The sequence below is a fragment of the Littorina saxatilis genome, linkage group LG3, assembly GCF_037325665.1.
Source record: "Littorina saxatilis isolate snail1 linkage group LG3, US_GU_Lsax_2.0, whole genome shotgun sequence".
Classification (NCBI taxonomy): Eukaryota; Metazoa; Mollusca; class Gastropoda; order Littorinimorpha; family Littorinidae; genus Littorina; species Littorina saxatilis.
The window spans coordinates 7,707,204-7,722,409 of record NC_090247.1 but is presented as its reverse complement, the minus strand read 5'-3'; the positions used below and the strand labels follow the sequence as shown (position 1 = coordinate 7,722,409).

The window sequence follows — 15,206 nt, the reverse complement described above, 5'->3', positions numbered from 1 at the left end:
ATAACAGTTCCACCAGAAACATGGCCTATCTTGGTCAGTTTCACACCTGGTGAATGAAGAACAATGAAATCACTAAAATAGGTACTGAAGTCAAAGCTTGGCAAAGTAAAGGTTTCAGACAAAAAGCAAACATCAAAAGAAGTTATGTAATCAACAAAATCAGGGTCAGTTAGCTTGGCAATCAACCCATTTATATTCCAACAAAGAAATGAAAAAGAAGTATTCAATTTGTCCTTATTTGCTGTTGCAACATTATTTACATCAGGTGTGTTTTTGTCATGTGCTTGTGTGTCTTGTTTGTTTGCATTGTCATAGCCTTGGCCACGCCCCTATTCGCTGTTTCCTGCACGGGTGGGAGTTCCACGCACGTTGCGAATGTAGGCCGAGTACCCACCACCTCCACTATCGCCACCCAATGTCATGTCTTTGTGGCCCTGCCGATTGGCTGAGCGGGTCACACGCTTATCTCTGGCGTCACTCTGCCCGGAATTCCGACCGGAATCTTCTTCAGTGTCACGGCTGTGACCCTGAGTGTCACTGACGTCACGCTCTATTTCTACTTCGCTGATTGGTTGACGCTGCTCGTGATCAGGGGGCGTCTCCGAGTCGGTGTTTGTCAACAAACCGGGGCCACCCGGCCGGCGGTTGTCAGCACGGCGATCATCGTTGTTTCTGGGGTTGTCATGGAAGCGTAGCTTGCCGTTTGTGTAGTAGGCCGTCTTCCCCTCCTCCCTCAGCTGTTTCAGCTTCTGGGTCTGCCGTCTGGTGAGATCTTGGGCCGCTCTCAGGTTGTCGTGCTCCATGTCGCTTCGTGCCTCACGGTCTTTCATGAGACGCATCGCATCGCCCCAACGTTGGAACTTGGCAATGATAGGGCGGGGGTTGGGATTCTTGGGGTTGGGTTTGCCGAGGCGATGCGCTCGCTCGATGACGTCAGGCTCCCACTGCTTCTGAGGAATGTAGGTGTCAAGAACGTTTTTCACTGCAACAACACAGTCAGCATCGGTGTCGCCAACTTCTTCTGGTATTCCGAAAAACTTGACGTTGTTGCGACGGGAAAACCCCTCCAGCCTGTCAACCTCTGCCTCGAGGCTAGTCACCACACGATACAGATCGTCTTGTTGTGAGGAGAGGTTGGAGATCGACTGTTCGTTCTTCTTGAGGGACTTTTTCATTGTCTCTTGCTCATCCCCAAATTTCTTCATCAATGTCTCTTGTTTTCTAAGCATGTCTTCTTGTCGTTTGAGAAAGTCCGCCTGTGTTTGCATGGTTGCCAGAACGACATCCAGCTTCTGCTGCAACGACTGCTCTAAGTGTTTGATGCTATCTGCCACTGCAGTTGACTCCGCACCACCACCACTACTTTCGCTACTGCCACTGACAGCAGGCCCAGGGTTTTCCTCTACGTCATTGCTCAATCTCAAGCGTCGTATCGCGAAGGCAATCACTGCCAGGCACAAAGATGGCGCGTGCTGTGCGTGCGGAAAGGTCACCGCCATCGGTGACAGGTGTACAAGGTCATCACTTGGCACTGACAAATGGCCAGTCACTGTTGACGAATTATAAGTCACAGTTCCCAGGGGTGGGAATGGCGCACTAAAAGCACTTTCCGCAACATCTTTGAAGCAGCACACGATGTTCGCAAGAAAAACAAGGCATCCCCAAGTAATGCACACGTCGCTGACACTGATTTCAGAACTGTCACCATACACGGGCTGAGCACAAAGCCGGTTCAAGAAATGTTTTGCCACACAAGCCAGATGAAAACGACCAATACTGGCCCTCCAAAGTCCTACCTCGATCATTTTCAGTAGATTTCTGCACACAATCACTTTAGACTTTCACTTGTATAGTTCTGGAGACTCAAACTTTGATATAGCCACTTTGAACTTGAAAAATATCCATCTTGTCTGCACTGTGAAAATTTTTCCCTCCTGCGCCATTCGTGGTCGACCTTGACCCCCGAGAGAGAGAGAGAGAGAGAGAGAGAGAGAGAGAGAGAGAGAGAGAGAGAGAGAGAGAGAGAGAGAGAGAGAGAGAGAGAGAGAGAGAGAGAGAGAGAGAGAGAGACCTATAGACGTTTTCTGGTAGAGTAAGAGCCCCTTTACCTTGAACACAACATCAGGAGCATCCGATCTTTCTTACCTGCGATCAGGACAGACAACTAACTATGATGTGTATGCTATGTTGTGTGCACTAAATATGATACCATTTTCTTTCAAAAATATTATCATTCGAGCTACAAATTGCTACAGATCGATGGCTTAGTACTGATCACTGGAAGTTTTCGCTGAGTACGTGTTTTCCTAAACTCACGTTACCTCAAGTCAAACCCACGTGACCTTGACCAAAACATGTGATGCAATCACTAAGCGCCAGCGAGCATTTTCGCAACAAATTGTGAACTCCGATGAACTCGTGAACGCTTATTTTTGAAAGAAAAGGGTATCATATTGTGCGTGCGCTGCATAACGTATAGAGTTTAGTTGTTTGTCCCAATCGCAGGATAAACTGCTGATTAGAAGCCGAGAACCTTCTCCAGACGTGAAAAGCGTGTCCTAGGTAAAGGGGCTCTAACTCTTCCAGACGGCTGAAAATCCTGACAGAGTTATTTTCAAAAATCGTCTTTCAGAATACATCCAAGGCTGTGATTGTGACATGATCATCACACAGTTAATGAACTTTTCAGAGATTAACCAAGTAACCATGCCTGCTTATCAAGATGCCTCTGTTGGTCAGTGTATAACCCTCAGTTTGGCTGAATATTTATCAAGCTCTAGACTAATTACCTTGACACTTTCTGTGTCACGAATGCCCACCACAAGAGGATTCTGACCAGGAATGAGCTGCAACAACAACATAAGATTTTAACGTTAAAAAAAAAAGGTTGCATAACTTTGGAGCTTAAGGTAATAACTTACTTCCAAATTCTATCTTTATTTTTCTTGAAAATGAAATTGTTTCCTCATAACTAAATGTTTACCATGCAAAGTCACAAAAACATCAATTATGGCCCATAAATCACCTTTTATGACAAAAAAACACACACATTTTCTCCGTTTTTGGCTCACGTAAGTCAGTAGCCTATGCGATCGTAACTTTGTCTGTCTGTGCGTGCGTGCGTGCGTGTGTATGTCTGTGGTAGAAACTTTAACAATTCGTCATTTGAAGACGTCACATTACGTGCGTGCGTGCGTGCGTATGTCTGTGGTAGAAACTTTAACAATTCGTCATTTGAAGACGTCACATTATGACGTAAGAGGGTTAGACGTCACGCGAAGGAATTACTGAACGTCTCGGTCATTGTTATTTTGTGCGGGCCGAGACTAGTTGGCAGTCGTGTCCCTGTAGGCTACATGCAGACAGACAGATCTAGATCTAGTGTCTCGCTTTCTTGCACAGTGTCACCTATGCTTACTGTGTGTGTGTGTATGTGTGACTGAGTGATTGAGTTTGTGTTACTGTTTGTCGATTTCTTACGTGAGCCTTGAAGGCTTCGCCTCTTGTTTTTTTAAAGGTACTGAACTTGTAAAATCCAGGTGCACGGAGCCCCTGGGGCTTTTAGTCATACCTCAGGCAGCTATCCGTTAGAAGAACTACCAAGTTTCATTGACTTGCACCCAAAAAGTCAAGAACTGCGATTTTTTTACAAATTAATTTCGTACTCGGACCCGGCTGGTCTTGGCCTATTTTTGGATCTAAATTTAGATCAGGTAGATCACCACATCATGCACAAAAAGACACGTCACTTGCAAACTATGTCAGATGTACGTCATCATGAGTTTGTGTAAAACAAAATCGAGGCCGGAATCACTCAGTTGAATCGAACTCCGACCAAACACCACGTAATAACTAGGTTAATTTATGCACTCGCGTGAACAAGAAACTGTCGAGCTTCACAGATGTCGTCGTTGGGTAGTTTTGGGTTTGTTTTACTACCATAGGAGGATTTTTGAACTGTAAATGCACTCAGCTGCAACAAAAACGCAAAACGAAGGCTGTGAGCTGCACTGTGCCTTTAATCAAGGTGCTTGGAAACAAATTAAAAAATTTAGCTAAAGAAACAATAAATCATATAGGTTTGAGCCATCTCTGCCCCGAGTCAGAATTACTTCCCCTTTCTTTTATTACAATTTGTCTGCTTTGGTTTCTAATTTTCATCCTGTCTGGTCCGAAGAAATAAAATCCAATTAGTGTTCAGTTTCTGTCTGGTGGTGAGGCACACCTGCAATAAACAAGGGATTCTCTCTGTAGTTTTATGCATCTTCTTTTTAAATGCTATTTGATACCTGATCTGTCTGGAATGGGAATTAATATTGGTTTTAAATTTGAGCAAGGTTGCTAAAAACTGTGAAGATTAAGCTTTCTTTATTTATTTGGTGTTTAACGTCGTTTTCAACCACGAAGGTTATATCGCGACGGGGAAAGGGGGGAGATGGGATAGAGCCACTTGTCAATTGTTTCTTGTTCACAAAAGCACTAATCAAAAATTTGCTCCAGGGGCTTGCAACGTAGTACAATATATTACCTTACTGGGAGAATGCAAGTTTCCAGTACAAAGGATTTAACATTTCTTACATACTGCTTGACTAAAATCTGTACAAAAATTGACTATATTCTATACAAGAAACACTTAACAAGGGTAAAAAGAGAAACAGAATCCGTTAGTCGCCTCTTACGACATGCTGGGGAGCATCGGGTAAATTCTTCCCCCTAACCCGCGGTGGGTAAGATTAAGCTGATTGCAGTCAAATCTTGTTGCTCAATGATGTAATCTGCATCTCATTATCTATCCTAGAAGTTGTTTGAAATGAGTTAAAATAGGACATTTCAATATTGTACATGTACTGGCAAAAATGTGGAAATACAGGAAATGAAATCACCAACTGTTAATACTTCTTTTGTGTTCATGGGCTGAAATTCACAAACAATTGTGTAAACATTTCCACAATTGTGTATACATTTCTACAACTGAGTTTTTAACCGAACTGACCGTTTTTGCCATCGCATCGGAGGCTGGCGTCTTATCCACTAGCAGGCTATAGCCGTTCATATTTCATTTGACCAGTTCCTTCATGGCAATCACTGTGTTTTAGACAGAGTACGGCCCGATGGCTAAGTGACTGGTTTAAATCTGTGAAAGCCACTAGAATTTGTACTTTAAAGAAATGTTGATTTGGAAAAAGAATAAAGCAACCGTAAAAGACAATATCAGGATTCTGCTGAACATACCTTTGGCTTGCCTCCCGAGCAGATACACAGCTTGTCATAATGAACTCTTTTTCCGTCTGATGTTGTCAGCATCTAGTGAATTTTCGAACAGAAATCCTTGTCAGTGCTGGTGGCAAAGAGAAGCTGATAAAAGTAAGTCGGTAAACATTTCACTTTTAACACTGTCGTAGCCAACAAATACATGTACCCCTTTTAAGGCCCCAGTTCTAAGACTTTTTCAGTTAAGACCTTGCTTTCTCAGATTATCTGTTCAAAACCTCTGTAAATTTAGTTATATTACCTCCACTTTTGGAGGTTTTGAAAGGCCCGTCCACTGTGCGTGATTTTTTTAGAACGGATAAATATAAAAGTACAGTTTACTTATATGACAAATACAATCTCCAGACAATTTCTTTCATCACTGACCAAGAAAAGACAAACTTTTCTACAGCCTGGGGTTACCAGACTCAATTGGTAGGGTGGCTGAAAGTATTTAGAATTTTTTCGCAACAAATCCCAATTTGAACCAATACAACCTGCGGCTGCATGTGTACCATCTGTTTGTGTGGCACCTAGTTTCGCTTTTTGTACCTGAGCCCAAATGACCAAAATAGTAGTCCAGTGGGTTAAGCGCTTGGAGCTGTGAATCGGGACTTGCGCTATAGAAAAGTGATTTTTTTATTATTATTACCAAATGCCAACAAAGGCATTACTCCAACCTAAATTGAAGCACGTTTGAAAATAGTCTGGGAACAAATTGAGTATTTTTTGCCCCAAATCTTTAAAAAAAACAACCACGAGTACAGTAATAAATTACTCCAAACAAGCAAGTTTACCCTTGCTTTTTTTGGAGTAATTCATTACAGTACAGGGTGTGTGTTTTTTGTTTGTTTGTTGAAACACACCCTGTAGTAATAAACTGTAATAAGGGTAAACAGTTCGGCAAGTTCTACACCTTAAAGGTTTAAAAATGACCATAACCTCAAGTGTGTCAATCTTAAATATATAAGAGAATATTACTACGAGAAATGTCACCTTTTCTTCTGCTTGAAGGCCACTGACAAAAGCATGTATAACACGAACATTGGGACACTGTGACTCCACTGTTGATGACGGCTTTTCCTCAACATCAAAAGTCTCCATTGTTCTGGAAACCTGCGAGTGACAGTAATATTATCATTTGACGTATGATCAGTGCTAAGAATTAAAGTTAACATGTAAAAATCCAAAGTAGACAGACAGTGCTAACATTAAACAAAATTAAGAAATAAAAAAACAAGTTTTATTTATGGAATGTTTTATTACAGACAAAATGTTTTGTTTTGTCTAATCAAACATTCTTCTTCTTCTTCTTCAGCGTTCCAGAATTTTCTGGTTACGTGTGAGCTCGTTTGCCCATTTGGGTTCCCCACACTATACTCTGAGAGCATAGTCAGCTTCACTCCGCTTTCGTTGAGTAGGCATGCTGGGTATTTTCGTGTTTCCATAACTCACCGAACTCTGACATGAATTACAGGATCTTTTCCGTGCGCACTTGGTCTTGTGCTTGTGTGTACACACGAAGGGGTTAAGTCACTAGCAGGTCTGCACATAAGTTGACCTGGGAGATCGGAAAAATCTCCACTCGTAACCCACCAGGCGGCAGCGACCGGGATTCGAACACACGACCTTCCGATTAGGAGGCCGACGTCTTACCACCACGCCCGTCAATCAAACATTCAATAAACCAACCTTTCTTGTCTTTTGATTCTTAAAATTAACTAAACAGCGGAAGAAGTTACACTTTCACATAGGACTGAATGTGGGCTGCGGCTGTTCCTCTAACCTTATTTTCTTTTTAATTTGATACACACCTGTCTATAACTCACCATGCATGGACAAATAAGGTCATCTGATACACAGTCTAATTTAGTTTTTTTTGTTAAGTAAAGAAAGTAATAAAACTAACTGTTTGGAATTCAAACTTCATTCATGCTGAACCCAGTGAAAAATTGAACACTGTCGCCCTCTTTCAATTAAGGCAGCCAGATTCTTTTTTTTTTTTTTTTTTTTTTTTGAATAGTTGCTTCAGCTTTGATTGAGCTATAGGGTTCTGTATGAAATTTGCATTTAGTCTTTCCTTTTCTTGCTGAGTGTATGTACAGTCCAGAGAGGAGACGGACATGGTGTGAGCTTGTCCAGGGGGGTATATGAACATCTCAGTGGCAGGGGGATGGAAGCACTTGTTAATGAGTGGGAGTGTGTATGCGCGTGGTGTGCACGAGGATGTATGCACGTGAGTGATATTTGTAAATGTGTATTATTATAATATCATCTTTGTATTTATATTATTGAAATTGTTATATCTCGATGTACAGCGCTAAGAGCATAGTTAAATTTGTGAAGCGGCGCTATATAAGCTATCTTTATTATTATTATTATTATTATTCAAATGCATCAATAGGTCTGTGTCAAGCGAATTTGATTGATAAATGGAACATGAGCAAATATAGCTCACAGTAACAGAAAACTTATGCATATATACGTATCTTACCTGCTGGTAGTTGGTGACAACCTTCACCAGAGGAGAAGCTGTAATCAAGATGATCTTTTCCTCTGGACACTCATCAGCTAGCTGCAGACAATTAAAAATCCCCATCTATTTACACCATCTTACAGTTACCCATCACACAAAAATGTCCCAAATCAAAAGTTTAGAGATCAAAGATATTGTGGCAGTGTTCCGCATTTTGAAAATGCATAAAGAACTCATAATCCGCGACTCATATCGATCATTGCTGTGTCGGGGCGGGGATGTAGCTCAGTCGGTAGCGCGCTGGATTTGTATCCAGTTGGCCGCTGTCAGCGTGAGTTCATCCCCACGTTCGGCGAGAGATTTATTTCTCAGAGTCAACTTTGTGTGCAGACTCTCCTCGGTGTCCGAACACCCCCGTGTGTACACGCAAGCACAAGACCAAGTGCGCACGAAAAAGATCCTGTAATCCATGTCAGAGTTCAGTGGGTTATAGAAACACGAAAATACCCAGCATGCTTCCTCCGAAAACGGCGTATGGCTGCCTAAATGGCGGGGTAAAAAAACGGTCATACACGTAAAATTCCACTCGTGCAAAAAAACCACGAGTGTACGTGGGAGTTTCAGCCCACGAACGCAGAAGAAGAAGAAGAAGAAGATCATTGCTGTAACCAGAGAGCCCTTAGAGGGTCCGTATCCTCATTTAAAGTTTGCAGGAGGAGGCTGAAGGTTGCCGAGGAGAGCAACTATCTTTACTTTACTCTGACCCTATGGTATTGAACACAACGCTAGGCATAGAGTGATAGTAACTGATTGTGCAGCATTACATAGGGCCAGAGTAAAGGAAAGATAGTTGCTCTCCTCTGCAATCTTCAGCCTCCCCCTGCGAACTTTAAATGAGGATACGGACCCTCTAAGGGCTCCGGTTACATTGCAAAGGAAAAACAATACAGCCTCAATTGCTCAAAGGCAACAACTGAACAAGTACTTGGCAAGTTTATTCTCTGAGCCACCAAAAATGATACTCAATAGAACCAGCTAGATTAAAATTTTAGATACTCTATATATATATTATATATGAGTTGTTCTTCAGTACTGGTGACAGAAAGGGGGAAAAGTGGTCAAAATTCAAATCTCTAGTTTTGTTTTTGAAATATAGCTTTTCATAAAGTAGAAATACTGTAGTATCTGATGTACATAAGAAAAAATCACTGGTTTACATGGTTCTTACATAATCTAACTTTTAAAGCTGGTTCTTGTGTGTCTGTGTGTATGTTTGTATGATGACGATAGGACCCGAAACGGCTGCACGGACTGAGACAGGAATTGCAGAGAATGTTCTTTGCCACTCGAGTCGTGTCATAGGGTACTTTTGGAATAGTAAATTTGAAAGGATTCTTTAAAAAACGGCGGAAAACATTATATACCCTGTGAGTTATCGAGGATCCCCCCCGTCTGGGCTGAAACATGGTCTTGTTAAAAGACGTTTTCAAATGGTTAACGGGGAGATACACTCAAAGCACATGTAGCGATGTTATGTTGCCAAATCATCAAAGATCAACATTTCACTACACGGATCGATGCACAGTCGAAATAGATGTGACTTTCACACGACCGAAGACTACTTACTAGCAGACTAGCAGACGACAAGATCTAAATATATTTAGATCAGTGAGAGCAATCCGTTGAAGAACAGTTACTCCGCTTATTCGTCTTCAGTTAAGCTTATTTCCCCTAGCTGCCATAAGTTTCCTTGCAGATCTGCAGTCGCGTAGTGAAATGAACTAGTGTCATCGGAAGATTCTTCTCGGTCAATGATCAAAGCACAGTAAGTTCTATGCTGACAAAAGTCACTTTGGGAAAACACGACCATTGACTTCATTTATGAGCCCAAAGGTAACAATATCGACAAGAATGTACGCATTTGACATTAAATGAAACATTCATAGACAGTTTCCAACTCACCAGATCTGGCAAAGAGCCTTCATTCGTGAAAAACGATGATTTTAATCCGACAGGTATCGGAAAGAATCTCTTGGTAACCTGCGTTTCTCCTTCCGAAGCGACGTGACGGCGCCACATTTGTTTGTTTATGGCTGTTAATCGCGAAACAACACAGTTGAAATTTGTGTGTAAAATATCATAAATGTAATCTCCGAATCAGTTCGTTATCTGCGTTTCGATGGTAATTCAGTTAGCGTGGAGTTACTTTGAATCGAAGGCGAAGGTAACCTGCGTTGCATGTGGGACGCCGTGAGCAAATTTGATTGCAATATTTTATACAGGAAGTAAATTTCAATGATTCTGGCTCAGTCTTGAAGATCTGTTATGCAGTGTTTTGGTAGTGTATCTGCTTTTCTACTATGAAGCTCATTTGGAGTGATACGCTGATCGAAGTGGGGTACCCTATGTGGGACATCAGCCGTATGCAGATTACGCCTCAGAACACTCTCGCATAATTTTCACAAAGACAACAATAATTTGCAACATTTCAAGAACTGCATCAGTTTTATTAGATACTATTTCAACAAAAAACAGCACAAACGCGACTATTTTCAACAACACAGAACCAAGTGTGCGTTCCCGTTTTTGGACGCCATTTTTGCTAGCATTTTCACAGTAAATCTGAATATTTCCATATCTATTGAATGATTTTGGAATTTTCTTTGATTGTGCCGATTCTCCTATCTCTCTGGAATGTACTGGGTGCTTTGTGACCAGTTTCTCCCCTGGACTGTATTGAAAAATGCGTCCGCGTGAGCTGACCCCCACTTGTGACCAGTAACGGCAGTAGCAAAGAACAACTCATATCTATACACACTTTTAACAAACAGTGAAAGAGTGTGAGAGAACTTTGAACTTTATTTAAGAGAGAGAGTAAGAGAGAGAGAGAGAGAGAGAGAGAGAGAGAGAGAGAGAGAGAGAGAGAGAGAGAGAGAGTTGAGTGCCTGTACGGTGTACCGTTTCTGCACAAGTTACACCAGCAATTCCTCCTCCGACGATGACAAACTTTGCCTCAACTTCACGAGTTGCACATGTTTCATTTTCTTCTCTGGATCCCTCCATATTAGTGTTGGTGTTCCGACTTTTAGCGATTCATTGAATGTTTAGGTCTCAAGACTGAAGTTTCGTCGCCATCGCGCTTGCCGTCATCAATTGCTTATCAGAGTGCTGTCCCTTGAAAAGTCTTTTCAGCGGAAATCACCAAAATGCAGGGGTGAAAAACCGAATAAGAAGCATGAGCACACAGGCTCACTTTGGCACACTGCCGACAGACAGACACACGATTAGGATTTTGAAGGCCACGACGACGATGATTATCATGACGATGTTGCTGCTGCTGCTGCTGCTCAGTCAGTCAGTGCTGCTGCTGCTGTCAGTGCTGCTGCGCTCAGTGCTCAGTGCTGCTGCGCGGCTGCTGCTGCTGCTGCTGCTCATGCCGCTGCTGCTACTGCTGCTACTGCTGCTGCTGATGATGATCGAAAACTTGACTGGGATAAACTTATGTTTCACAAGACTGAAACGCTGAGCACTGACCAGCGGTAAGCATGAAGCAACTGAATAAGCAACAACAACCCCTCCCCCATGCGCCCGCCCTTGTGGAGAGGCAGACTGACAAGACGCAGCCCACGAGTCTTACACGTGACTGAGGACTGCAGGAACCTCCAGCCCTTGAGGACAGAGACTTGGCCCAGGCCGACGACCCTCCAAGACAAGCTGCACGGTCCCGTGGAGGCTCTGCAAAAGACCACCAGCTTCGTATCCAGAGCTGGACTCTTAAGTGTAAAGGCGATCGACAAGAAGAAGAAAAACAAGTCGCGTAAGGCGAAATTACTACATTTAGTCAAGCTGTGGAACTCACAGAATCAGAGAAACTGAACGCACTGCATTTTTTCACAATGACTGTAGTCCGCCGCTAGTGCAAAAGGCAGTGAAAGTGACGAGCCTGTTTAGCGCGGTAGCGGTTGCGCTGTGCTGCATTTCACGCTTTACTGTACCTCTCTTCGTTTTAACTTTCTGAGCGTGTGTTTAATCCAAACATATCATATCTATATGTTTTTGGAATCAGGAACCGACAAGGAATAAGATGAAATTGTTTTTAAAACGATTTCGGAAATTTAATTTTAATCATAATTTTTATATTTTTAATTTTCAGAGCTTGTTTTTAATCCGAATATAACATATTTATGTTTTTGGAATCAGAACATGATGAAGAATAAAATAAAAGTAATTTTGGGTCGTTTTATAAATAAATAATTTTATTTACAATTTTCAGATTTTTAATGACCAAAGTCATTAATTAATTTGTAAGCCTCCATGCTGAAATGCAATACCGAAGTCCGGCCTTCGTCGAAGATTGCTTGACTAAAATTTCAATCAATTTGACTGATTGAAAAATGAAGGTGTGACAGTGCCGCCTCAACTTTTACAAAAAGCCAGATATGACGTCATCAAAGACATTTATCGTTAAATTTTAATGTCTAATGTAAAGCGCCATGAGACTGCCATTCGGCGGTGAACAGCGCTATAAAAGAATGTTTTATTATTATTATTATTCACGTGGCAGGAAGCATTTCAATAAGTTAAACTTGCCTGCGCACGTCTGTCATGGTGTATTACATTATCGGCAAGACAAGACGAAGAGTATATGTACCGTCTATCTGTTCCATAAATACACTTTTGTTTTCGAGCCAACAATAGTTATTGCAATTTGGGTGGGGGTATTTTGTGTGTGGGCAAAGGTGATAGTGGGGTGGTTGTTAAATGTTAGTTACTGTCACAAAAATGTACTTCTGTTTTCCGTCGCATTAGTTTTTGCCCCTGTTAACTTCGCTTTAAAGGAAACGGGTTTTTGCCGTGACACCCATTCTGTTAATCTTTCCTCTACAATCTTGTAAGCGAGTGCCGAAACACTACGATCATTTTAGCGTATCATCAACTCACGTCCCTAAAAGGAAAATTTCCTGTGAGGACGTTAAGGACCCCTAGATTCAGACACTACGATCACCTCGGGAGGCGAAGTGCAATCAAACAGGATTGAAAATGTTAGGGCTAATATCTTAGCCCTATAAAAACTGTTATGCAAACCCGAAGGTTTCCATGAACATACAGACAATCGGAAACCACCAGACCCCATCACAAACAGAATTCCACAACCCACCGGTGTTGACTTAAAGGCCAACAACTCGGGTGCAGAGTCTGCCGTGAAAGGAGCGGTAGCCTCCCCTGTCACAATCGCCCCCGTTTGAATGAACGTCGTCCCGAAGTTCCGAACCGGGGGACCACTGTCCATCCCAAGTTCGCAGAATGGGAACAGCACGAAAATGTTCAGTGGTCATATTATGCCATTACCTGAACATATCATGCCGAGTCCCATCCTGCTCGCCGCAGTGCCAGATGTAACCGAGTGCCGAAACACTACGATCACCTCGGGAGGCGAAGTGCAATCAAACAGGATTGAAAATGTTCGGGCTAATTTATTAGCCCTATAAAAACTGTTATGCAAACCCGAAGGTTTCTATGAACATACAGACAATCGGAAACCACCAGACCCCATCACAAACAGAATTCCACACCCTACCGGTGTTGACTTAAAGGCCAACAACTCGGGTGCAGAGTCTGCCGTGAAAGGAGCGGTAGCCTCCCCTGTCACGAACTTGTCAGGAAAATGGTTGATTTGCAAAAAAACGATTTTTGTGGAAATCAAACTGTGTTAAAAAAGAAAAAAAAAAAAGAAAACGAAAAACTCCAGACAAATAAGATGACCCACACATTTCTGGAGCTCTTTTGTTGAACATCACTTATAGCTCTAAATCCGCTTTAAGAATATCTAAATACGCTTCATGACAACACTGATGTTAAATGAGGCTCTATAAGTATTAAGAAATACTTTATTTATTTTAATTTAATTTTGACAGCTGGCATGCAAACCGACAGTTAAATTATATTCATTTTACTCCTCCCCCCTCCCCTCTCTCCCCAAATCCACAGAACCGTATGTCGGAAGTAAACTAGGCTTAGCGATTCACTGCTTTTTACAATTATTAAGGCAGATCAAATGGAGACAGGGATATTACTCTTCATACACAAAGGGAAGCCACTGAGTTGTGTCGCCATTTTTTCCTGGCAGGCTGGGAATTCGAACACATCGAACAAGGAACGCAGAAGAAGAAGAAGAACACGTCGAACATTCGAATGACGTAAATAGAACAAACGTCACATTTTTCAGGCAGCGGAAGTGTGGTGACGCGGCCCAGAACAAATGACGTCAGAAAATGACGACACCGCCAGAAATAAAAACAATGCGACACGCCTACCAACCACGAGGTCAAAAACACGTGGGCATCTAATGAAATCGGTACAAAGCCGTTCTCTTTGCCAGTGACATCGTAATAATCACCAAAGCTAACATTGAAGCTCCGGTAGCAGGTAAGAGAGTGTCTCCCAACCCGTGATGCTCACAGCGTGATTGCATCAGAATACCACATGTTAAAACCGGTGTTTGAACTAGAATAACAGCCAGTAGTATTAAGAACAAGTGTCTTGTGTATGCAGCCCTCTTTCTACTGTACGCTGGCAGCAGATAATACAATAATTGAAGTCCTTCGAGGCATAAGGGGCCCATAAGGCGAAAAATTGCTTTAATTCCACCCTCAAAAAGTCCCAGCCTTCAAACCGTAACAAATACCAGTACGCACTATTAAGCAAAATTATAAACCAAGCCTTGATTATTAATTTTTATTATTACACTTGTATCAAACAAGTGACCTCCACCTTTTGATTGGCGTTTTTATTACATTTGAATCGGACTTGTGGCCTTTCAAAGTTGCGGTGACCTTTGACTTTCAACAGAGGTCATATGTAACAGTGGTTTTTAAAAACATAATTTAGTTGGCTCATATATCTGAGACAAATGATCGGACAACAGCCCTTTACATTATCGTGACACATATTTTTCTGAGGCACACTGGACAGTAATAGTGCAAAGGGTGGGGTTAATCAAGGGAGTGAACCCCCCCTAAAAACACTACCAACCTGTCGTTTTTTTTGTTTTTTTTAATGCCGTTTTGATCGCTCTTGCGTTTACAACCCATCTCATCAAATCGTAATTTATTTCCAGGCTACCAGCAATAAAATACCTCAACATGAGGAACAAATTTAAAATAAACTCTGGCAAAAGACGTGACGTCACAAAGTTTGAGTATGCGCAACATTTTCGTTTACCAGTGCACTTCGTTACCTGCCCATTGCTGCTTTGGGTGATATTTTTTAAATGACTATTCCTATGCAGATGTTTGTGTAATTGGCCGTTTTCAAAACATACCCATTTTTCGATTTTTCGGTCCAAAATTCAAAACGGGCACTGTCTTCCGAGACTCATAGCTTCGAAACGAACCCACTACCCTATATTTTTTTTTATGCTGAATGCATAGCAGACAGATCGAACTTAAAAAATAACCAACTTTTGGAAGAAACCAAATTA

At 41.9% G+C, this 15,206-nt stretch overlaps 1 protein-coding gene across 2 annotated transcripts in view; it reads right to left on the bottom strand.

The window, feature by feature from the left end:
* The window catches only part of LOC138961498 (pyridine nucleotide-disulfide oxidoreductase domain-containing protein 1-like), a 38,296-nt gene extending 27,395 nt beyond the window's left edge, over nucleotides 1–10,901 (bottom strand). Inside the window, exons 1-5 of one of the 2 annotated variants that reach the window (XM_070333152.1) lie at nucleotides 10,685–10,901; nucleotides 7,745–7,825; nucleotides 6,247–6,366; nucleotides 5,233–5,304; nucleotides 2,790–2,846 (exon numbers count right to left, since the gene is read on the bottom strand). In XM_070333152.1, coding sequence (XP_070189253.1) covers nucleotides 2,790–2,846; nucleotides 5,233–5,304; nucleotides 6,247–6,366; nucleotides 7,745–7,825; nucleotides 10,685–10,789 — 435 coding nt within the window. In that variant the 5' untranslated portion in view covers nucleotides 10,790–10,901. The remainder of the gene's footprint in view (nucleotides 1–2,789; nucleotides 2,847–5,232; nucleotides 5,305–6,246; nucleotides 6,367–7,744; nucleotides 7,826–10,684) is intronic. The other variant, XM_070333151.1, reaches the window with a different exon arrangement.
* Nucleotides 10,902–15,206: the final 4,305 nt, after the last annotated feature.